At 42.3% G+C, this 25,519-nt stretch overlaps 1 protein-coding gene and 1 long non-coding RNA gene across 2 annotated transcripts in view; one reads left to right on the top strand and one right to left on the bottom strand.

The window, feature by feature from the left end:
* Window positions 1–21,999, bottom strand: part of LOC310671754 — a 98,626-nt gene extending 76,627 nt beyond the window's left edge. Inside the window, exons 1-2 of the long non-coding RNA XR_014508153.1 lie at window positions 21,586–21,999; window positions 19,428–20,608 (exon numbers count right to left, since the gene is read on the bottom strand). This is a non-coding gene — a long non-coding RNA (uncharacterized lncRNA). The remainder of the gene's footprint in view (window positions 1–19,427; window positions 20,609–21,585) is intronic.
* On the top strand, window positions 366–25,477 carry PA2G4 (proliferation-associated 2G4). The gene is made up of 16 exons (XM_083427819.1): window positions 366–808; window positions 3,491–3,619; window positions 5,247–5,352; window positions 5,799–5,868; window positions 6,876–6,968; window positions 7,782–7,845; window positions 10,074–10,152; window positions 10,348–10,426; window positions 10,706–10,839; window positions 11,445–11,539; window positions 12,795–12,922; window positions 14,551–14,604; window positions 15,645–18,041; window positions 22,006–22,349; window positions 23,120–23,142; window positions 25,176–25,477. The coding sequence occupies exons 1-13, from the start codon at window positions 721–723 to the stop codon at window positions 15,708–15,710; spliced, it is 1,185 nt and encodes a 394-aa protein (XP_083283945.1). The 5' UTR covers window positions 366–720; the 3' UTR covers window positions 15,711–18,041; window positions 22,006–22,349; window positions 23,120–23,142; window positions 25,176–25,477.
* Window positions 25,478–25,519: the final 42 nt, after the last annotated feature.

Raw genomic sequence — 25,519 nt, 5'->3', positions numbered from 1 at the left:
GTCAGGTTTAGAACTCACAGAAATCATATTTCGGGAAAAGTTTAAGGGGGACGGTATTTTAAGACTTTCAGAGAAAACAAGGCATGACAAAGAGCGAATGTTCAAAAAGAATAAAGTACGTAGGAGTTGAGACAACAGTTTACAGTCTGAGGACAAAACCCAAAAAGTTTAATCTCAACGCCCCAAGGACGGTTCGGATATGCAGCAAAACTGGCTACACGTGCACACCCAAACTACAACTTCCAGGCGGCGATAATATATGGACAGGAAGACGACCTAGAACGAACGTCAGTGACCACATGAGCGGCGGGCGAAGGCGCAACAAGCTGCCCGCAATTCCCCCTCTGGCCATTAGGTGACGCCACTTAAAAGAAGGGCGCGCGCGGGGTTCAGCTTTCCCGTCGTACCTCACGCTGCGCCCGAAGCCTGGCTGGGCCTGGACCCTGACGGGAGTTGTAGTCCTCGGAGGCGGACTCGCTTCCCAGCGTGCCGCGCGCAAAGCCCGCGCGCTCGCTCGCTCTCTCCCTCTCCTCTTGCAGCCTGTCTCGCAGTCGGTCTTCTTTACTGAGGAGAGGCGGCGGCGGCGGCGGGGGCTTGAACGACAACGACCTGGGCACGCGGCAGCGGCAGGGAGGGCTCGAGGCCGGGCGGTGTCGTCGTCTGTGAGGAGAAGAAGAAGGCGCGCCGCGGCGGCGGCGGCAGCGACGGCTCAGTCCGACCATGTCGGGCGAGGAGGAGGCGGCCGAGCTGACGATCGCGGAAGACGTGGTCGTGAACAAGTACAAGATGGGGGGAGAAATAGCCAACCGTGAGTATGGCCCGGCGGCGGGAGCCGGGGGCTTGAGGGGGCGGGCCTGGGGCCTGGGCGTCGGGCGCCTGCCTGCCTGTGGAGCCCTCCGGGGCGGGGGGTGACGAGGCGAGCTGTCAGGCAGGGCAGGTTTGCTGGGGCGGCCCTGGTTTTTTGGGGGGGGGTGTTATCTGTTCTTCGCTCCCTGGTGTGGGGTATATATATAATATTGCCTAGTAAAATGTGTGTGTGTGTGGTGGCTGGTGGGTCGTCAAGGCTTGGGGTGAAATATGACCTGGGGGTGGGGGGGTTTCCCCCCCCTCCCGGTTCCTACTCTGGGTTGAAGTTGAACTCTTGTTAGTGGAGGGGTGAGAAAAAAAACTCTGGACTTGGAGCGACTTGTCTCCCCCCCCCAAAAAAACCCGATTTTGAGGGACGTGGGATACTTCCACTCCCTCCCCCGAGAGCCGTTGCCCTTGATAGGTAAGCTGGGAGAGCCGCCCGGCACATGGTGTACTTTCCTTTCTCCTTTCTTGCCTCGGTCAACTTGGAATCTCTAGAAAGAGTTTTAAGGGCTAATTTTAGTCCACTGCCCGCCATTGGGGTGTTTTGTTTTTTTCCCCGAGCGTGAAAAGCTCGTTAAGAAAAAAACAATCACGTGCATTAAAAAACACACACAAATAAATTTATGTGTTCTGGTTATTTTGAGAGAGGGGAAGGGTAAGATTTGGTGGATCCACGATCCCCCCGGGGGAATGGAGCCGCCGTCCTCCAGGAACTGTAAGGCACATGGTCTGCGACTTGCCATGTGCTGCTGGCGCTCTCTCCCGTTCACTATCTTCCGACATCCTGGCTTCCTCCCAGGTTTCCCCTTTTGTTTAAGGGAGGTTTTCTGCTTCGGATCGGATCACCTTGTTCGGGGAACTCTAAGAAGTGGATTGTTAGGATTACAGCGAACAAGGGAAAAGGGGAAACGGCTTTTGCAGCTCAGCTCTTAACTGCCTGTGTTGGAGGGAGTCTTTCCCTGTAGCAAACCACTTATCTCTGTACCTCACAGTTGACTTTTGTAGGCCTGAGCATTTGCAAAGTGTGAGCATGCACACTCACACACTCTTATACTGGGTAGAGAAATACCTTTGCCTGCTCCATTAAATTTTAAAATGCTGCGTCAGGCTTCCAGTTTTTTCAATTTATTTTTGTGCTGCGAAGGAAGAAAGCCGTTTGTTCAAAGATAAGCTTGCCCTATTGACTGCTTAATTGGTGGTAGGAGTGCATACTGTAATGTGAGGCTTTTGAACTCAGGAATCCCTGTGTTCTATCCTACATTTGGGATTTACCAAAATCTGGAATGGGATACTTTGTCTTAATGTCATTTACAAACTTCTGCAAACTCTTTCTACTTAAATTCAAAGGTTAAAGATACTGGAGACTTAACAGCAGGTCTCAGCTTTACCACAGAGTTGCAGAATGCACATGGGACAAAACTGTCTCAGCTCTTCTTATAAATGGAGTTAAAATTAGTTTCCTTGTTCTCTTCAGCCGATCTGTTAAGATAACGTGAAGCAGTTCTTGAAACTTCTGTATTAAAAGGATGAGGATTAAATATTTATGCATACTTAACTTGAAGAATTCAAACACTATTTTTTGCCAGTTGTTCAGTAATCTCAGTCCATTGGTTTTATAAAGCTAAACATGAAATATACAACAACATGGGTAAATGCAATCATCACAAGAACAAACAATGATATGGCATTTGAAGACATATACAATATACATTAAATTAAATTGTTTTAGACCAGTTTAACCATTGCCCACCAAAAGCCAGCTCAGGCAAAAATGTATTGTATTGTTTCTGGAATATTCTCTGGCTTTAGAGAAAATATTGCCATTTTTCTGATGAGGACACCTTAATTAGACAAGACAGAATCCTCAGCCAATGTTTTTCTCTTTGGCTCACATGCTTTCCATAAATGAAACCATGAAAGACTAGGTGTGCTTTAATCTTAGAATATCATTAAATGTGAGTGTTCTATAGTATTTAAAAGTCAAAGTTTCTATAGAAGTAAGGTTGATTAGATCAACCTTTGATGGAAAGTTTCTTGGGGACAGAAAGATGCAGGTTTGGAAAAACTACTGCAACCTGTTGTCACCTCATGAGGTGGAGTTGACTTTAGGAATCTGAAGACATTACTAGAGACTAGAGATTCTCAGTTCCCTAAATGGTATAGGTAAGAGTATTCTAATTCAGTAGGCATGCAACAATGGAATTTAATGTACATTTTGTAGGCAGTTGATGTTGGAATAGAACCTGGATGCCTTGGAATCTAGCAGTGCAGTGTTAGAAACTGGAATAGAAATACTGGGAGCCAAATGGCTTCTGGGACCTTTATTGTTAAACTCCTTAGCATATTGTCTATCCTTAACATATACTTTGAGGCTTCAAAGCAAATACATTTCAGTAATCCTTGAGTGTCAGCCAGGTGCAAAAAAAATGGCACCCAGACTTTTTGAGGCACTCGCAAATTGAAAATCTTTAGGCGCAAAATGTGCCTGGTGCCCTGCTAATTTCGAACCCTGCCTCAGTGTGAGAAGTTGAGCTACCAATGTTAAATACACTTTCTGAGCTCCATAGTGTGGCATAGCTTTATGCAACTGTAAATTGTATTAAAATATTCAATATGAAGTTTTTATCTTGAATTACAGGAGTCCTGCGGACTGTGGTAGAAGCAGCTAAGTCTGGAGTGTCTGTCCTCAGCTTATGTGAGAGAGGGGATGCCATGATCATGGAAGAGACTGGCAAAATCTTTAAGAAAGAGAAAGATATGAAGAAAGGTAACATACAATTTTCCAGCTTTATTTTTGACATACATATCATGTTGTCTCATTTAAATTGTATTCATCATTGAATAGAATTAATTGTACAGTGATGTGGATTGTGGAGTTTGAGATGCAAGAACTGCAGACACAGCCTAGATTTCCAGTGTGACTGCTGCAGGTTGTTCCAGTGCTTACATGTTTTTAGGCTTGTATTAGTTTGTATTCCAGATCTGAGTTATTTGTTCCATTTTGTGCAGATAAATTATACTTTTGAACATCAGGCATTCCGTTTTTGTCTAGCTGGAAGCAGTTTAAAAATGCTGCTCACATTTCTGGCAGTTCATGGAATCCAGTTAACTGGAAGGGGAGGATTTGAAATTACTTTTGTTCTGCCCCTAATGGGGTTGATTCAATACTTTGGCACACAGCACATAATTTTCTTTTCCTCTTCTTTGTGTACCTTGAAGTCTGGCAAAAAACCCAAATTTTAAATTGATGTGAAAACCAACCCATGTTAGATTGCTTTGGGATTTCAGAGTGGCATAAAAGTATAAAATACCTATTAGCCTTGGGGATATAGGGTCCATGCTGTTTTGAGGATTGTAGTGTTATATGAACTGTTTACTTAAAAGTACATTGACATGAGTTTAAGACATGTTGACTCTGTATGTAGACAAAACCATGAATGGATTTGCCTTGTCATGCATGCTAGTTGGCCAGTCTGCATCCATATTGATACCTTGACAAGAAAAAATGTGTCTTAATCATGCATAACATCATAAATCTTGGATAACAACATAAATATTAAGGACTATAGTGTTGCATATTTCACAAAATTAAGGGCTGATAGCAAATATAAGTGGTCAGGCAACTTTGCATAGTTGCGGAATTACAGAATTGCAGTGTGTCTGAAATCCCATGAAGCCTTCTGCTGGAGGAAGGTTTTTCATCTCTTTTCTCCCCCCCCCCCCCATTTCCTCCCACACAGTTCTTGAGGGTCCAGAGCAGCTTTTTAGGGTCAGTGGGCTGCAAAGGAAAATGGAACTGGTGAAAATCACCCCATCCTCCCTCCCTAGGGAGAGTCCTATGGGCAAAGTTCCATGCATGGGATCTCTGAATCCAGGCCACGGAATTACTGGCTCTGCAGCAGCATTATGATCTGTTGGAAAAGTAGCACATTAATGTCTGAAAAAGTGGTTCATACTCCCATAAATTATCCCAGGTCACACCTTAAGCCTCTCCCTCTAAGCACTGACTAAGCCCAGCTCATTTTATACTGAGGAAGCTTCCAAAGTTACAAGACAGGTTGGTGCAGCTGTAGCAGCTCTAGTACCACTCACAGTGTCAGCAGAAAAAGGATAGCAATCCAACCTAGTCGTTATGCGATTGATGTAATCTTTGAATTACATAGGGCAACTTGTGTCCCAAATCCAAATGTCTGGTTTAGGGGACCCATGTTACGATACTTATTTCTGTCCTGCTTTTTTTAAAAAGTTGTCAAAACAATGTCTGATACACAATCTAATCACATTAAAACACTAACACTTATACATACCAGTAACTATTATATTTGTGAGATGGAAAACTGTTACAGGGCTTGTGTAGATTGTATGATCTCATCACTGCTCCCTTTTTTGTGTAGGTATTGCCTTCCCCACAAGTATATCGGTAAATAACTGTGTCTGTCACTTCTCCCCCTTGAAGAGTGACCAGGATTACATTCTCAAAGATGGTGATTTGGTCAAAATGTAAGCATCTCCATTCACTTTCTTGGGTTATCTGTTGGCTTGCTTTTACCCTCAGCTGTATATTTTAAGCTGGTCTGCTCAGAGTGCATTACGCTATATATGGTACCTCTGAGCCACATTTTTGAGGACCAAAGTTATTGTTGGTGCAGGTGTGTGTTTGTTTTTTGGTTTAGTGTGGATTTCTCTTGGCACATGAGACACATTTTTGGTTTAGTGTGGATTTCTCTTGGCACATGAGACACATTTTAATGGTTCTGCCCTGCTTCCTAAGTAGAGATAGTCACTTTAACTGCTATGGTGCCAACTATTGCGTGTACCATAATGGTTTAATAGGGTTAGAATGTGGAAGTGCCATGTAAGCAGAATTTTTTTAAGCCTTTGATGTTGCAGAAGTTTCCTTATTGCTAGCTGTGGTTTAAATCTCTTTTTCCCTTTTCATGTTGCAGTGACCTGGGAGTCCATGTTGATGGCTTCATAGCAAATGTAGCTCACAGTTTTGTCATTGATGCATCAAAGGTAAATCTCCTGCATGTGGCTTTGAGTAGCATGTGCACGTGCTACTTTCAAGACAGGCTTGGCCCCAGTAGGGGGAGTAATGTAAGCGGCATCCTTAAGTAGAACTGGCTTGCTAGTTATTCATTTGCAGCTATAGCTGCTAAGAAGTAGGATGGGTCGAGTGGTTGCATTTCTAGATGTATAGTGGCAATCCATCCTCTTGCCAAGAATGTGGGACAGCTGTATTGATCAGTCACTCCATCGGGCGCTGTACATTAATGTGTAACTTCTTAAGTGGCATGTCCTATTCAACTTGGCCAAAGTTGCAAGCTAAGCAAAATTCTAAATTATCATAACTGCAGCTCTTCAAAGTATCCAAGGCAAAATAAACTAATAATAATATACTATATTCCTGGAAAGGCTGCATTAAACTTTTGAATTTCTACACAATTGCTGGAAATGTAGCCAGATTTTTTGGGTCACTTTGGTGACTCAAGCATTCTGGTGCGGATTGAGAACTCTTGCTACTTGTCAATTCGGTTTATTTAACCATAGCTAATGCTGATTTAGCATCTAAGGCAAAACAAAGAAAAGACTTGTAGGGCTGGATAATATTTGAATCACATTTGTGAATTAAGGGAGTGGCAAAATACTTTCAGCAGCCTTCCAAACACAGCGCTCTCCATATCTTTAGTACTTCCAACTCCTATGTTTCCTTGTAAGCATGGCCAGTGTTCAGAGACAGTAGGAGCTGTAGTCCAAGTCATCTGATTGAGAAGGGCACAATTCAATCAGTTAAACACTTTTAAAAGCCCTATTGATTCCAACAGGATGGGATTCAGATAAGGCTTAAACCCTCTCACTGGAATCAATGGGACAAGAGTGCTTAATTTTAGCTCGTTTACTCCATTCATATTTTGTGCAGCTGTACTGTGTCTTTAGGATTTGTCAGTGAGAAAGCGCTTGTCACTTTTCACCCCTTAGGAGTAAAAGCTTATATGAATATTAGTTTTTTCCTACCATTTCAGGAAACTCCAGTGTCAGGTCGCAAAGCTGATGTCATCAAAGCTGCTCACCTCTGTGCTGAAGCTGCTCTGCGTTTGGTTAAGCCTGGAAACCAGGTGACAATGGGTGGCTACTTTTTACATGAATTGGTTTCATGTTTCAGGATGGGTGACCAGAGGTTATGACCACAGATCCAATCCTCAACTTATTCTGAACATACAAATAAAAAATCATTGGCTTACTCTGGGAAGAGGTATTAAACTGTTCTGAGGGCAGCTGGCCATAGATAGCAGAAATGCTCTCTGGGGTGAGGAGGTCTTTGCTTGTGAAAAGGTAGTAGTTACTGAAGAGTTTGTGTTGTCATTAGTCTTTATGCAAATGGCTGAAGGTTCTTGGGTTTTCCCGCCCGCCCCCCCAAACATGATAAGAAGTATTTGGCAGCTGAGCATTTGTTTAGTCTAATGACAATTTTAGGACAGGATGTAGAAAGTTCTGCTTTTCCCTTCCAGTAATTCCCTCCTAGTCTCAGGCAGTATGTTTATGCTACCGCATTGAAAACAAGAAATTGTAGATTTATTGCATTATTATTGACAATTAATCTCTGCCTCAATTATATAGCATATATAACAATTTCAGTGGTAATTCTATTCAGCTTCTCACCATTAAAAGTTCTGTATGAAAAGATCATTGTCATACAGTACCTTGTATACTGGAATGTTTTGGCTGCTTCTAATACTGAACAACTTTCTGTTGAAGGCTTGGAATTTATAGGGGGTTTTTATTGTGCAGGGAAGGGGGAATACATTTATGATCCGCTTCTCCAAAATAATAGCCAGTGTAGGGGCCGTTAAACTGTGTTGTTCACAGGTTTCACTGCAGAATATGGTCAAATTCAAATTTAAATGCCAATATTCACCCTTTTCCAATAGAATTCACAAGTGACAGATGCCTGGAACAAGATAGCTCATTCATTTAACTGCACACCAATTGAAGGTAAGGATTAGCTAACTGAACAATGAAATGAGACAGCAGAAATAGAAGAGCATTTAACATAGCAATGATCCTTCTGTAGAATTTGAAAGTATTGGAAGTGTTAGTAGTTATTGTGAGGACAGCATATCTGCTTTTGATGTTTGGAGTACTTTGGTATAACATGCTTGTAAATAAATACTCCCTTTAGAGCTCCTAGGATGCTTCAATGTACAAATTACTCCTGTGCTTCCTTCTAGCCTGCCCATTTGGCTAAAAGAACTGACTGCTTAAATTTGGGGTCACAGTTCAGGGCACAGGGTAATATGCTTTGAGGAACTTTGTTAGAAACCGAAATAGATGATCAAGGTATCAAGCTGAACTTTTCATGTTGCTTTTATTTTGTTGATGGTACCAAAGTCAAATAAGTCACCTTTGGGAGCAGTTCACAAAATAAGCTCACTGTAGGCGATAGCACGGTAAAAGAAATGTGCTGTTTTAGTGATGTGTTATGGAAATGTTCTCGGCCACCAGTCAGTTAAGGTTTCTGTATTAGGCCACCCTGCAAAAAATGTGATTCTAAGGTTAGATTTTTTTCACATGCAGTGTCTTGTAGATCTGTGGTGTGCCTATGTAGGAAAAAAATGTCAGCACAGTGAGGAGGAGGCTGCTCAAGCTGTCAAGGGAATCTAAGCAGCTACTGTTTTGGAAACATTCAAGTGTTATAATCATCCAGTCACTGGCAGCAGTTTATGAAACTAAACAGAGCTCTTTTCTCTCAAGGTCAAGACTTATTTCTCTCTCTCCACCAGCCCCCTGCCAATAGAAAGGTGCTATTTCCTTGCTCAAAGCTTGTGATGTGGAGGGCAGATGAGACATGGCTTTCCCTAGATTGAGTCTTAAATATTGAAGATGTGCATCAAAGCAGGAAGGAATGCTTTGGTGTACTGATCTAGATTGTGCCAGAGGGTGGTATGGGGAAGAGAATAAATAGAATGGACATAATTCTTTGGGCACATCATTTGTCTGTGGATGAGCAGGAATGCTTTGTTTGGTGACCCTGGATGTTATAAGTCCCTGTAGTACTACTTGACACAGTGTTTCAGGCTTGAAATGGAAAGGTCGTTTTAAAAGTCCCAAGTTAAATGTGTCGCCTTCTTTAAGGGCACATTTAACACTTCTAAGCTTTCTTCTTGCACAGTACAAAATCCATGGGCTGCTAAGTAGTCACTTCCCTGACTAATTATGCCCCCTGAAGCAATTTCAAACCCCTGCTGTTTGTGATCTGTTCCCACTCCTGAAGAAATCAGTGGGGACTGGGACAAGAGGATGCTTTTATTGTGTTATGTGCTGCTTCTCTCCCTGGATTCAGAGGCATACAGTAGAGTTGGTAGTTTTTGCAGTGTTGCAACTATCCAGCTGTGCCACAGTCTGCTTGTGAATGAGACCCTCACGGAGATAAACATACAATATTTCAGACCTGCATCTAAAGATTTATTTAGATTTTAAACATGCACTATGAATGAGAGAGTTTAGAAACAGACACTTCATACTTGCGAAATTACCAGTGTCAGAATTGGCTGCAGCTGCCTGTCAAGTGCAAACTCGTCTGCAAATCCATATTGTCATAGTATGGAGAGACTCTTAGGGTGCGAGGTACTGGGAGAGTGCTGTTAAGTTCAGCAAGGAGCAAGGAAAGATTGAGGAGCACAGAACTGGAGCATAAAAAGATAAATTGGAGAAAAGAGTAAAGAGATTGTGATGCAGAAAATAGAGATGAGGTTCAGTGTGCATGCTATGCGGTAGAAGGCAAAAGAGAGGGTTAAAATAGTAAGTTGCAGAAAGAGAAAAGAATATATTGGTGGGAAAAGGGGAGGAGAAGGTTAACAGAGTGGCCTGCAGAGTTGACTCTTAGTTATTTTAAAATAAGCCATTTATTTTAAAATAAGCCATTTATAAGTTGACTAAATAAAATAATAATAATGTGGCAAAAAGGCTTTTCTTTAGTAGAAATGGTGATGTAGCTGTCTTATTAATAAAGCAGCCTCCAGCTATTGGAATTGTGAATACCTATCCCAGTGTAATTTTGAAGCTGTTTTTTAACAAGCACACGCAGACCTTTGGGCATATGACAAGATGTGTCTCTGATCTTTGTTTTAAAAAAGAAAGTGCAGTGCAGTGCCTTGGATTATCAGCTGTGATTCACTGGCTGCTTTGCAACTCCAGTGCTAATAGATACCCTTTCTTGACAGGGATGCTATCACACCAGCTGAAGCAGCATGTGATAGATGGGGAGAAGACTATCATCCAGAACCCCTCAGACCAGCAAAGGTACGTGTATCTTGTCTGGAATTGTTGCCAAGCCGTTTTGTGTTTGTGCCTTTTGGGCACTAGGAGCGCAGATGTGTTGTAAGATGAAACACATGACTTAGAATTAGTATCTTGCTTCATATTGACTCCCAAACAATGTTCAAATGGAGGTGGTCTTCTATTTTCATGTGTGTGTTTTTTTTCCTTTAAATCTAGAAAGGACCATGAAAAAGCAGAATTTGAAGTCCATGAAGTTTATGCCATTGATGTTCTCATCAGCACTGGAGAAGGAAAGGTAAGTGTCCTTGCTTAACACCTGTTCTATAATCAGGTGCCATACAAGTTCGGCAACTTTATCTAAAGTCACAAGGATGTTAACTTCCTGGTTAGATTGTTTGATGTAGCGTCTTAAAAGCCAGTTAAGTTGGGAAATGCTCTACATAACCACAATCATAGCCCAAAAAACACCCTTTACCCCCTTTTACTCTTTTGCTACATTCCCTTTCATCATATATATAAGTAAATCTATATATTATGCTGCTAAAACTGTCTTTAATGACTTGCATGTCTTTAGGCAAAGGATGCTGGGCAGAGAACTACAATTTACAAAAGGGACCCTTCCAAGCAATATGGTTTGAAAATGAAAACTTCCCGTGCCTTTTTCAGTGAGGTGGAAAGACGCTTTGATGCTATGCCATTCACTCTCAGGTACTCTCTGTTTTCTGGTGCCTCTGTGCATACACTTGGCAACGGGGATTCCACTTGGCAGTTCAATGATTGAATGGTTCCTACCATTGCAGTCATGTCTCTTGCATGTATTGTAAAGTGAAGGGAATGTTCTGAGTTATATTGCTTTTCCTAGTTTAAGCTGTGTGTAGAATGCTAGCCTCGTACTACAGGTAATAAGCAGAATTGTTAAGTGCTAAAGAAATCAAAATGTTGTACTAAGAGAAAGCGAATTCCACAGCCTATATAAGCTACGCAAGTGTCTTGCTTATTTGGTAACTGTGGTAACTGCTAACTGGGTAGGGGGCACTGAAACCCTGGGCGCAAGAAGTCTTACTCAGCTATCCCTTGTGAGATTGTGCCAGCATCTCTGCACTCTCCAAATTAAGTTTGCTGCCATAATGGGGTGGGATGTTGAGATTAGTAGGAACTTGAATTCTGTGTCCAGTAACATGTTCTATATTTTGTGTGCATCTGCACAATATATAAGCATTCTTTGGTGCTATGACTCTGCAGTTCTTATAGTAACCAAAGAATGCAGAAAAGCCTACACAAACAGTTTTTGTTTTTATGTTTGTTCCATACAGGGCATTTGAGGATGAAAAGAAGGCAAGGATGGGAGTAGTAGAATGTGCTAAACATGAGCTGCTACAGCCTTTTAATGTCCTCTATGATAAAGAAGGTAAGCACTTGTGCCTGAATGTCAGAGCAATTTTTGTCTTGCTTTAGGGCTAGGCAGTTGGCAGCTCTGACTAATTATTATGCACTATTTTACCTTTAGAAAGATATGCTGAATTGATACACTCTTTTGTTGCCCCAAGATGTTTCTTGTTGAAAGAACTCTTCTGAGAGCACTTAACTTTAGAACGGAATGTACATGTTGAATACAGATACATGCTTCATAACAGAGATCTTTGCTTTTTGGTTAAATTTGGGGGGTCACAGTTAGAGACTAGGACACATATTTTGTGTCATTTGCAAGTGTGCGCAAATACGCTTGCGAGTGGTGAGCACATCTGTTCACCTGGTAAATACATTTGTGATGAGGGCAGACTGAAAGATGGGCAGGGACTTGTCTCTGGTTTTGGAAACAGAAGCAGTGAGCCTTTTTTCTGCTTTGGAGTACTTCTGAAGCCCAGTGCAACTGCAGGGGTGAACACTCCCAATCCTAGAAGAAAGGCTTCGTTCCTGTAGTTGTGTTGCTTTTAGCAGGTGCTCCAAAGCAGCAAAACAACTCAGTGCTCCTGAGCAACTACTTACCAAGTTAGTTACACTTAATTTTAGAGTGTCTTTCAAGGGAGAGGGACAGGATTGTTGGCAACTACACATTTTGGTTGGTTACCGGTTCAGCCTCAACTGTGGACCCCTGGACACTTGCAGTAATATCTTAGACCAGTGAGAAATGAGAGTGTGGTTTGCTACTTCTTGAATAAGAACCTCAAACAGTACAGTGGTACCTCAGGTTACATATGCTTCAGGTTACAGACTCCGCTAACCCAGAAATAGTGCTTCAGGTTAAGAACTTTGCTTCAGGATGAGAACAGAAATTGTGCTCCAGTGACGTGGCGGCAGCAGGAGGCCCCATTAGCTAAAGTGTTGCTTCAGGTTAAGAACAGTTTCAGGTTAAGAACGGACCTTCGGAACGAATTAAGTACTTAACCCGAGGTACCACTGTAGTGCCTTTAAAAGTTCAGGTGGGCTGAGTTTAGGTAAAAAGGGAAGGAAACCCCTGCTCTAATTTGGATAATTGAAATGAACATCTCATGGCAAGCTCATATACCTGTTTCTCCACTTTTATAGCAGATCTGTCTGAACCAAACCAATCTTACCTCTTGGTTCTTTTTTTCTTCTTCTTCTTGTATGCTTGTCAGACCCTTGATGTAGGCAGTTGTCTAACATGGTGCATGGCTAATCTTTCTCTTAATTCCCCCACCCAGGAGAGTTTGTTGCCCAGTTTAAGTTCACGGTGCTTTTAATGCCCAATGGTCCCATGAGGATAACTAGCGGTCCCTTTGAGCCTGAACTCTACAAATCAGAATTTGAGGTGCAAGATGCAGATCTGAAGGTCAGTGGAATTACAGTGTTCTTTGTATAAGTGCCCAGAGTTCCAGGAACAAATGTTGTCACAGTAGGGAGAACTGCTTGAGTTACTTATTCCCAGTGTAAATGTGATGAGATAAAAATTGATAGTTCTTGTTATTCCCAGTACCTATTCATTAATAAAGCTGGGGGAGGAGTTCCAAGAGAGCAGGGACAAATTTGGGATCCAAAGTAGGTTTTAACATGTTGAGGACTAGCCCATAGAGAAGAAGAAAAGCATTTTAAAATAAAGTAAGCTCGCAACTTACACACACTTTTAACTTGCGTGCATTCAGCTCTACATGCTTGGCAAAAAGGGGGTGGGCAGGGGGGTGGCAATTCCACATGCCATTACACCCAATCTGTTTTGACCATATGCCATTTTGGCTTTAGGGACAATCCCTGGAACATAATCCCCACATAAGTTGCAGGCTTACTGCAGTGTTTGTTTAGAACAGAAGTGAGGAACATTTTTTGGTCAAAAGACCATGTTCCCTCTTGGCCAACCTTCTAAGAGTTGCATGCCAATGGTGAGTCTGGCCCAAACAAAAGATATGGCAAGCCAAGGTATGCCCCCCACCAAAAAGAACCCCACAGAGATACTACATATACAGCCCATGCTTCTGTTTTCCACTTCCCGAAATTGTCTTTGAAAGAAGCGATTCTATTTGAGCCAATGAATAGCTTAATTGTGGTGCCACAATGTTCTTGATGGAATCACAGCACATGGGAAGGTGAGAGTTAACTTCCATCTCCAGCTATGACACCACTGCCCTACAATTAGACTTTGGGAGGGAGGACAAATTCTGTTTGCTTCTACCAAGCTTTTTCAAGCCCATGGCCGGGGAATGAGGTGAGGACTCTGTGGGCTGGATGTAGAGGCCCCAGGGACTGTTTTGGATCCATAGTTCCTTACCCTTCTAGGATTACGGTGTGCCACAAATATCGCCCTGTTATGCACTGAATGGGTACCTGTATTAACTTTCCATTGACCTGGCAAGATAAGTGCTAAGAAGAAAAAGCCTTGCCTCCCCTAGCTTTTGTGCCTTTTTTTTTTCCAAGTACAAAAATGTTTCAGGCATGTTGTCATGTGAGATATCATGTTTAAGCAATTTGCTTCTTCTTTCTAAAGAGCTAGTAAAGTTTTTTGTTGTGAATTGTAATGAGGTGTAAGAACAAGATGAGTGAGTTCATTGAAAGCATTTTGAATTAAAACCAAAATAATTTTGAAGGCTGTTTTATACAAATGTGACCACTTACTTGCTAAAGTGAAACATGCAACTCCCCCGCCCCTTGCAATTCTTCTCTCCTCTTCTTAGAAAAATTTAAATGACAATTTTATAAGCTTGCAATTTCTAAAGAGGCACTGTGAGGCTCCCAGACTCGCTAGTGTTGAGTAATTCTCTGCAAGCAGGTGAAACTAGAAGTTGCTGGCTCCAAAGGATGCATAGCTCAGCTTTATGTGAGGCTAATTGTTAGTCCCAATATGTGCCAAGCATTCTAGGACTGGCTGCATTCCTTTATGGCTGGCAGTGATTTTCCCTTCCTTGTTGTCTTAGAAGTAATCGCACTCTAGGTATCTCCTTTTGCTCCTGACATTTTTCCCTCTTGCAGGCACTCCTACAGAGCTCAGCAAGCCGCAAGGCCCAAAAAAAGAAGAAAAAGAAGGTACTTGGTTGTGTTTGTGTGTTAATCTCATTACATTTTTTAAATATTGTAACCTGCTCTTAGACCTTATGTGAAGGGCAGATTTAAAATTATTTATTTATTTAAAATTGTGTTGTTGCCATCATTATGGCTCTTGAAGACAATGAGACCTCAAATTACTATGTTGATGCCTCAGCTCAGAGGTGGGGAACTTCTGGCCTGTGGGTCTATTTAGGCTTGGCCATATGGTCTGTGAAGCCATTTTGGCCAAGCCACACCCACCTACCTAACGCCTGGTGTCATGTATGATGTCAAGTGAGGGGCAGGGAGTTGGACAAAGGGGCCTTTGCAGGCACCCCTGTTGGTGGTGCCTGCAAACCCCCTTGCTCAGTACTTCCCAAGCACCTGACAATCAGCTGATTGTCAGGTGCTTGGGAGGTGCAACTTAAGGAGCTTTGCAAGCTTCCTTTGGAAACAAAAACGAAAAACGCTCTGTTTTTAAAAGATAATCGACGGAAGTATGGCCCACCCACCTGTCAGTGTTGGCCCATGGAGGGTGAGGGATATAAGGATCTAGCCTTCTGGTTGCATCCAGTTCCCTATCCCGCCTTAAATCTTCTTAAACAGGATACGATAATAGTACAGCATATTTTAGAACTCCATTTTTTCCAAATGACTGGTAGGATTTCATGAGTTTGACAACTGCAGGGTAAATGGGTACTGTCGCTTAATATTGGGCCCAATGAAGAACATATGGATTCTGAGGGCTTATTTTCTTTTAAAGTGTCTATAAGTATGTAAAGTTTCTTAAGGTCTTAGGTGGAGTTCTATGCGGGTGAAGTTTTAAGATATTTTGATCGGAAATTTCATGCAAACCTTACAAAGAAAAATCCAACCTCATATAGGTTTGGGCAGGCATTCATTTGAAAGCTGAGGTGTCCTCTTTAAAACTGTTAACAACTGTGAAATATTGAATGCTGTGTCTAGAGTTTTTGCAAACTGTTCCTTTCCTTTCCTATTAGCTTCAGTTTCAGTTAATATCACCCCCTCTGTTCCTCCAGGCCTCTAAGAATGCCGAGAACGCCACAACAGGGGAAACAGCAGAAGAGAATGAGACTGGTGACTGAACAGCTCTGACCGCCTCTGCGTAGCACCTGATTCTTTCTCTCAAATGCCCCACTCAAAACAAGAGAAACAAATATCCATTTACGGCTGTTTGTCTCATAGGACCAAATGACAAATAGCCTGGACTTCCCACAGAGTGTAACCAGTTGTGACTGACTTTGCCACTGAGGGAGGAGTCTCTTGGCCACTTCAGAATACTTTTAAAAGTATGAAATAATAAAATCAGGAGTAAAAACTAGCCTACATCCAGTCTTTATAGCCTTTGATACTACTTGTGCTCATTAGAGGTGAACACATACAGTTCTGAGCTTTCGTCTAGTTCTCTCCCCCCCCCCCCAATTCCCTTTTGCAGGTACTCTGATTCCTCTGAAAAATCCTCAAGTATCTTTTCACAACTGAAGTTAAAAATGCAAAAGCTCTTGGGTTTAGAATTTCATTACATGCAGTTAATGTAACTTGCATGCCTTCTTCCTATAATAATCTTCAGTCATTTTTTTTCTGGCTTAAACCATATAGGACATTCTTAGGGTTCTTTTGTGTGTGTGTGTTTCTTTTTAAACTATCAACCTTGTATTTTTAAAGTTGACAGGAAGCTGGTTTAAAGATCATTCTCCGAGTAGATAGCTTCTCTTCGTAAAGATTCTACATTTCTTTTAATTTGTGTGATTTTTTTTTAAAATAATAATTACCCCAGTGCAAAAATATGGTAACTCTCACAAAATCCTTTGAGACAACAGTGATACCTGCAGCTTCCTCCCTCTAGTTTTCATTTGATGGTTTGACATTTTATTCATCTGCACTTGTCTGTTGCTTTTTGTGGACTAAAGATGGCTATCCAGTGGTTATCCATCTGCTAACAGGAAGAACCTGTCAGTGGAATAGAGAAGGCAGGCAATTCCCCCCCCCCCCAATTTTCCCTCTCCATGCAGCCCTCTTTGCTTCTCAGATCTGCTCTGCAGGGTCCCCCAACCCTCTGGAGCAGATTTAAGGGGTTGCAGGGGCTGTGTGGAAAGAGGGAATAGCCAAAAATTGCTTGTCTTCCCTATTCGACCGACAGATTGCTTCAGTCAGTGCATGGACACTTGGATTCTTCCGTTCAACTTGCCACTGCTCAGGTTGATAAGTCGTATAAAGTAGGATTTTTCAGAAGAATTCCCTCCAAACATCTTTTTTACATGAATGAATGCAATGCTACATAAGTGGTTGGACCTGGAATAAGCTCTTTGTGGGAATCGCTTTTCTATAGTATGTCTTTTTAAATTGTCCAATTGAATTGTATATGATTGTGGGATTTTTTTTCTATTGTATTCCTAACCAGGTCCCTGTCTAAGACACTTACTGTAGCTGAATTGAAGACCTGTCTTGTTAGGAGGGAGAGCTCTTGTGCTCTCTGGCAGGCAAAGTCCTTCTTGACCAATATATCTGGATTTCAAATACTTTAAAAAAAAATTACAGTTACTACCAAAGTTTTAAGTCCATAAAAGGAAATAAACACATGTTTCTTTCCTGAAAAACCTTTTCCATCACTCTTTGTAAACTTTCTACTTTTGATTTCTACTCTGTTCTCTTGCTCTTTTGTAAGGGTTGCTTTCAGTGCTACGTTTGGGAGGTAAAATTGGGAACATGTTGAGCGGAGGCTGAATCGTATGAAAGTGATGAGCCTGGAGGATCATGCACAAAACTTGCAATTAACTGCCATTTTAGTTTTGAACTGTTCCCATTTGTTAACCATGAACAAGGGAAGGGAAGGGAAGGGAGGGTGGGAGGGGAAGAACTTGTTCAAATGAGGAATATTTTAGCATTTATAAGTAAATATGTTTTCGTACCGCCTTTCCATAAAGGAGAGGCTTGAGTTCAGCCACATTACCAGTTTATAAACCACTAAGACTTGCTGGCGGTTAATTTAATTTTCTATCTTTATTTTGAAACTTCAAGGCAATTGTATCTCTTGATTTAAAAAAAAAATGCCGTTGGAAATTTTGGAAGAAAATTCCCACAAACTGTTCTGTAACTTGATTTTTTTTCCAAATAAAATTGATTAGTGACACCTCTGGATAGATGAATGGGTCTGCTGTGTTGAGGGGGTGGAAGGATCTGGAGTGTTTCAGATCTAAATGTGGTATGCATGAATAAATGTTCCATCTTTTATACATTTATTAGCCATGATGACAGAGAACGTTAAAATGTTGAATTCTCTTCATGATTCTAAACTGCTGCAGTCACCAGAGTTCTAAATATCCAGAACATGCTGAAAATCTTTAGGAGTGCAGCTTTCCTGGTTAGTGTGTCCCTCACCTCACCTTACGGATGAGCAGCTTTTTGGAGGATGGAGGGTAGTATTATTACATTATCTCTTCATTTTAATGTCCATGAAGGAGGCATGAGCATTAAGTATTTAAGCCTCTCTTGCATGAAGCAGGCGTGGGGAACCTGTACCTCCTGGTGTGTTTGAGCCCAAACTCCCATCAGTCCAGTGGACCCAGATGATGGGATTTGAGGTCCATCCTAATCTGGTGAGCCACAGTTTCCACATTCCCGGCATAGTGAAACTCTGTCGCTCTCTTTGCTACCGTTTTAGAAGGGTAAAATTATGAAATTCTTAACACTTGGCCTACAATATGTTATATTTATTCTCTGCTGTTAAGCCAGAGAAACAGCTCCTTACATTCTGGCATTAATGGGATAATGGTTTGGTGTCATGGTTATTCTAACACAGGCACCCCCAACCTGCATCCCTCCAGATGTTTTGGCCTACAACTCCCATGAACCGTAGCTAACAGGACCAGTGGTCAGGAATGATGGGAACTGTAGTCCAAAATATTTGGTGGGCCACAGGTTGGGGATGCCTGTTCTAACAAATCTCATTATCCTGATCCCATGGTGCGCCAGGCCATACAGCAGTAGTAGAAGACAAAGCATGCAGTACATTTGCAGCGCAGGTGGAAAACTGCCTCCTGAGTGTTTTACATTGACATTGCAGTAGCTGTTGATATAGCTACCTTGCAAGAGAATGCCATGCGATGACTTGTTCAACTGGTCGTCTTGTAACATTCTCCGAAGTGTTCAGAAAAGAGGGTCCTTACAACACAATTGAGTTGCCCTTTACCACACACATTGAATGAAGTGCAAGAACTTCTGTGTTATGATGAATATGTGTAACTGAGAAGGCATAGATCATTGTTAAGGGGGCTTTAACAGAATGCCGTTTAGTGAGATGCTTTGTGTCTTCTTTGGCGATCACTCATAGCTGAGCAAGATTGTCTTCCATGAACACGTTCTTAATAGTGTGTCCATAAGTGACTGTGGAGGCCAATTCTGGATCTGCACATCTACAGTGGGGACATGTTTCCTGGCGTGATCCCTGTGAGGATTTGCCAAACATGCCTTCATCTTGGCACATTTCTCCCTTCTGTTTTGCGTTCATGCTTCTTCAAAGTCCAGGACGCCTTTGGTCAAGGCTGTTCTCCAGCTGGAGCGATCGCAGGCCCGTGATTCGCACTTGTCTGTGTTTATACTACATTTAAGATTTGCCTTGAGAGCACCTTTAAACCACTTTTGTTGCCCACTGGCATTATGCTTGCCTTTCTAACGTTGGGAATGGAGTACAGTGGTACCTTTGGTTACGTACTTAATTCGTTCCGGATGCCCGTTCTTAACCTGAAACTGTTCTTAACCTGAAGCACCACTTTAGCTAATGGGGCCTGCCTCGCTGCCGCCACTGCGCCGCTGCGAGATTTCTGTTCTCATCCTGAAGCAAAGTTCTTAACCCAAGGTACTATTTCTGGGTTAGTGGAGTCTGTAACCTGAAGCATATGTAACCCGAGGTACTACTGTAGTTGCTTTGGAGGACGATAATCAGGCATATGAACAAAATGACCAGTTCAACTAATTTGATGTGGAATCATTGCTTCGACACTGGTCTTTGCTTTTTCCAGTACACATTTCTTTGCCTGTTTTCCCAAGTGATATGTAAGACTACTGCAACCTGAGAAGGAAGTGCCTTTGAAATACTCCAAAATGAGTTCTGTTCTGAGGTCTCCCATCAACCTTGTCTCCTTTATGTTAGAATTGTGACCATTATAATTGTATAAAGAAAGCTTATACTTAGTTGGTCTTTAAGGTGCTACTGGGATTATTAAAAAAAATTTTTTTTTGAAAGATTATTTTAAAGACTGTCTTGAGACAAAAGACTTGATTCTCTTAAGGGAGTTCTTTTCGGATCATTGAATAATGAAAAAGTTATATTTCATCTTGTTATTTATTATAATTGTTCTTAATTCTGTGGCCTAGAAGTGCACATTGTACAGGCTGGATTAAACAAAATAGCTGTGCTAGCAGAAGCCAGTGCATCAAATCCTGCTAGTTCAATGGGGGGCGTCCCCCTGTCCTCACCCCACCCCCTCCATTGGCTTTGGGGGGATGAGAAGAACCCCTAGATCAGCACACAGATGAAGGACAGGGGAGATAGTTCCATCCAACAAGCAGAAAGGTTTGTGCTGATAGAAAAGTCCTTAACACTACCCGCCTTGGATTTCTATAAGACACAATTTTAAATTAAGATAGGCCTGAAGCAGAGATGCTAATGTAGATTTTTAAAAATACAGAAGACTTAGGTGATGTGATTTCCTGCCTTGCTTCCATTTTTACAATCTGTTGAAGAATAGGTGCAGTAATTTCATTGCGGACATTTTCAGTTGGCTCCAAATTTGTGAGACTGCCACACTTTAGCTGATTCTTTTATTAGGTGGGATATGCAAAGAGCAGAACTCAGCTTTTTGTTGGTATCGCATACTGCCTGATACACTTCATGTCTTCTTTCTGATGTCTTGAACTAATCTCCATTGCTAATGAATTCCTTGAAGCTGTGTGTTTGCAGAGGTGTCCTGTGACCTTGGGACTCCTTTGGGGGGAAAGGGTGGGATATAAATTTAATAAATAACTGAAATAATTAAAATGGGGGAAGCAAATGCTCAGACAATAAGCTCCTCGGAATAAAGTGGTCACTTAAATATCAGCAGAAGGTTTTCAAATACCCATGGTTTTCATTTGACGAGGGTTGGATTTGACTTGAAAAGTGCATGTAACTTCACAAAGATGTAAACCTGAGGTTTTGAGAAGCCTGCAATCCTGAAATGTATTTTTCTATGTAGGAGATGCATGATGGGAGTGTGGTCTTCCCCGCCCTATTCTATTTCAAGCTCTTAAAAAAAAAAAAGACTTAAATCTTTGTGGGGTGGGGGTATATGATATTGACTTTGACTTACTGGTAACAATTTTTATTTTCCTTTGCAAAGCTAGGCAAGGGCCCATTTTCATTAAACATGTTTGCATTAGCATAGAAAAAGCAGGTCACATTTTACTTCACATTGCACCTTTAGTATATCAGGTACAGCGAGTCCAGATGACAATTGTAGGCAATGAATTTATACATGGGAAAGCCTGCATATAGCATTTTCATAACATCTTACATATAGCTAGATCCTCGGAGGGATTGCCAACCTGACCCATGGGCACCAGGTTGTTGACCCTCATGTATTTTTGTGGTGGTTTGGGGTTTTTTGTTTTACAAGGAAAAATTATGTGTAATTCTGGTCTATGTGCAGTGTATTTTGGGGGGGGGGTTAGAGACTGAGTGGTGTGGACACTGGGTCAGTTTTGTCTATTTAGGATTAGATAGTGCTCCCTTGTAAGTGTGCACCTTGTGTGTGCTCCTAGGCTAGTGTTGTGAATATGCAATTCCCAGGTATTTTGGGTACAGCCAAGTGTTAACAATGGTTCAGTTGCTCTAGTTCCAAACACCTTAAATTAAAACTGTTAGGTGCATCCCAGTCTTCTTTTTACCTATACTCTAAGGGCACAATCCTATTATGCCCTTACCTGGGATTTGTTACAGCACAAATATGCCTAGGATCAGCCTGCCCATGCCTGTAATTCAAACGATCAGACCCTTTATTTAAACAGGATTATTTCGTGGGTGTTTGCTAAAATCCTAGGCGTGTTGTTCTATGATTGCTACAGTCCGTAGGGAAGAGCTGCACCTTAAAAATACACTTTTGGAAGTCTCCCAGATGCGCAGGCGGACTCCATTTGCGGACTATTTTGCAAAATGCTCTCTGCACATGCTCAAAGACGGTCTTGACGGAATGTTTCAGCGCCTGAAATTTAATTCCACCGAATAGTTGGGTGTGCTTGTAGCTGTGGGGAAATGTAACTGCTCCTCCGCCGGATTGTCCGGCTAACAGTGCAGTCTATGCCCCGGTATTAAGTCTTCGTGAACTCAGTGGGTCTTATTTCCAGGTGTTAGGAAGCATGGCTGAGGCTCCTACATTCACGTCCAAAATGGCGGCGGAGCACCCGACTACACTCCGAGAGAAATGTGTCCCCTCTCTCGTGCGCAAACTACAACTCCCACCATGCATTGCGAAGACGCCGTTTGTGACGCTCCCCTGCCGCCCGCCGCGTGACGTATAAATAGCAACCGACCGCCTCCAACTGCCTTTCCTTTGCTACCGCCACCGCCATCTTGTGCCGGAGCTGCTCTGTGGTGGCCGGCGAGGTCTATCCGTCGCCATCCGGCCACAGCCTTGCTGCCTGTTCTCAGGGACTGAGCCCGGGGGACCCACCCCGACATGAGAGCTAAGGTGAGTGGGGTATCGGGCTTGGATAGCGAGCTGACCCGTGAACGTAGCTGGGCTCGAGGCCTGCGTTGCCGTCTTTTGCTATGGGGCGGGCTATTGTTTCGGTTGGCCAGGTACGAAATGGGGAAGGTTATTATGACGAGCGGGGAAATGGAAGAGTTGGCAAGACCGCCTCGTGCTCCTCTGCCAGGCGAGGCCCTCTTGATATTTTGGGCCTACACGGTGATAGGAAACCCTGCTGAGGCCTAGGTGCGCGATGGCGTGTGAATATAGAGAGTTGGGCCTCGCAGCTTGGAGAGGGTGGAGGAATAGCTGGTAAAGCGAGTGTCATGGGGCGATTCTGCATGAGAAGCGAGTCTGTAAACCTGATACTTGATGAAGGCATTTATCAGGGCCGCCCTGAGTTTTGTTAGTGGCTATTGTACATACGCATTTAGGCGTCAGTCCCATTGAACTTGGTGGGGCTTTCTCCTAAGTAAGCAGTGCACAAGATCGCACTATCAAATGTTTTTTTCTGGGCCCAAGGTTTGTAGAGCTGTTGTTTGAATTTTTAAATTGACATCAAGACTGCCAAGCTCCAGAGTAGCAATTTTAGGAAATGACACTAATGGATAAAATGCTGTTGGTGCTGGGCCCATTTTTTTAAAAAAACTACAAGTTGAGATCTTGCACCTCATATATGTTTAAATACCAGTGTGTTTGTGTTACTCTTCTGGGTTTTGGTGCTATAAAAAACGCTGACTTTGTCTTTCCTTTCTCTCCCCTTTCTCTAGTGGCGAAAGAAGCGAATGCGCAGGTATGTGAGCATGTGTTTTTATTTTACTGTGCAACCCACTTGTTTGCTTTGCTTTGGAAGATTCTTGATTAGAGTTCTCGAAAGTGCATTGACTAATTTAGTGATACCGTTGTAACAACATGAGCATCTAAAATTTTAAATAGTGGCTGTTGAAAATTAAAATCTGAGGACCCCACTTGTTTCTAAGTTCAAATTTGGTCTACTGGCTATGCAGACTTAGTGCACTCCCAGTATGCTAGCTTAGTAAATTCCATTGAGCTCAATGAGGCTTAATGTTAATGTTGCTAGGTTTCTTACATACCAGTTACTGATGCAAAGAATCTAGGCAAGACAGATGCAGATGAGCTATACTAACCCTAGGTTTTCTAAACGGCAGGTGGATGAAGGCATGCTAGCAGTGTGATGGAGCAGTGGCTGTTCTGCAAGGCAGTGCTTTAGAAAAATGAGTGATAATTCAAAGTATAAGACTTCCCAGTAATATAATGGAAAACATACAGTCAGGATGAATACAGACTGCCACATGTTGCATCCAGAGAAATAGGCCTTCCCTCAAGCCTGTTCATCACAGATTCAACCAGTGTAAAACAGCAAGTGAACCTCACTGGCGATGCACAGAAAATAAGCCGAACACAGGTCAATCACTAATGCATGAGGCCAGTGTACAGAGGCAATTTCCTTGCATAGATGCATGCCTGAATGCAATGATATCCATACTAACCAAAGTAGAATTAGCCTTCTCTTTGACTACAACCCCTTTTTTGTTTTTGAGGCGCTTATACCTCAGTGATTTCCATTCGTTCTTGTTCCCAACATAAGCTTTGCACCCACTAGGGATCATAAATACAGAAACATTAGAATTGGTGCTATGTGAAACAGCCCTGCAGCTGTTGTATATAGTTATCTGAGACACTCAGTTTGTACTTTGGAACACCCACTGGCAGATACACGATTTAGCACAGTGGGGCTTGGATGAAACAAGCCTAGGATTGTATTGCATATGTGATAAATGAGAATTTCATTGAGGGCAGGATCTCAACTTTTGGTAAAAAGCTACTGTTTGAGATGGTAGGTAATCTTTCATTTTCCCTTCACCGTTGAATACTTAAGTGTGAATTATTTTGCTTTTTTTATATGATCCTCTTCTCCCGCCCCCCAATGCCCTCCTCCCCAAAGTAGGTATCAGTCCTTCTCCACTAGTGATCAGTCGCCAATGCTTCTCCTTCCCCTCCTCAGAAAAGTACAGAGGGAGGCTTCTGTGGTGGCTCTTCTACAGTTTGCAATAATGCAGGCAGTAGTGGTGCTTTTATTGCAATAAAAGTGGGAAATACCACTCCCTGCATTGCCATCTGTTCTCAGTTGACGGGGCAAGACAGCTACAGGCTTTGCCACAATCATTCTCTCCAATGCCTTTGGGCTCTGCCTGCAACATACATGTTGGGAGTATGAAATTGTGATGCCAAAGAAATTGTTTCTACTGACAACTGCAAAGTTGTTGGCTGCCTGTTTAGTGCCGGGGTTCACAGTTGGTGGCCCTCTTTAACCTGATTTTTTTTTTTTTTTTACCTCTAACCTGCTTAACAGGAATGGATAGGAGGCAGGAAGAAGAGCTGCTTGAACTGCATCTTGTTTTGCTTTTCTCAGTTGCCTTTTGATTCTGCAAGTAACTGGTGTGGTAGGAAGGATATTGGAGGAAATGACTTACTTTAGGAAAAGTGAACTAAACATTTAGTTAGTTATACAATTATTTCTGTACTGCCATATCCCAAAGTATTAGGGTGGGGTACAACATAGAAATCTTAAATGCTATTGAGAACAATACAGATAATCATTAAAGTAGCTGGCTAATCTAAAATTAAGTGGCTTCAAAGACCTGTTGGCATAAAAGTCTTCAAGAGAAACCTGAAAGGAAAAAACGGTACCAACTGAATCTCTGCAGAAATAATTTTTCACTTCATGCGACTGGAAACACTACATTGCCTTATGGTAGAATGTTTCGTTAGTATTGACAATTAAAAGAATATTATCCCCTACAGGCTGAAGCGCAAAAGGAGAAAGATGAGACAGAGGTCCAAGTAGATGTCTCACAGTGCTACTGAAGCTGCAGAACCAGAGCATGGAAGGGCGGAGCTTGAAAAGCTGATTTCCAGATAACACCTTCTATTTGCTGCTGCTAGAACACTCCTTGCCTATCTTCAGGAGATTCCATCTTAAAGCTTAGGAGCAGTGATCTTTCAAGGGGTGTGTGGGCCCCTGAGCTTTACTCTTCTGGACTGATCTTGTTCTTTGTGGCTTGATGTAGTGACTTGAATACAATAAAATTCCTTTTTTGGGGGAATTCAGCACATTTTTTCCCCATACCAAATGTTGGCATTGTCAG

This window comes from Podarcis tiliguerta, assembly GCF_965153285.1.
Source record: "Podarcis tiliguerta genome assembly, chromosome: 2".
NCBI classification, from domain to species: domain Eukaryota; kingdom Metazoa; phylum Chordata; class Lepidosauria; order Squamata; family Lacertidae; genus Podarcis; species Podarcis tiliguerta.
This window is presented reverse-complemented; position numbering and strand designations above follow the sequence as displayed.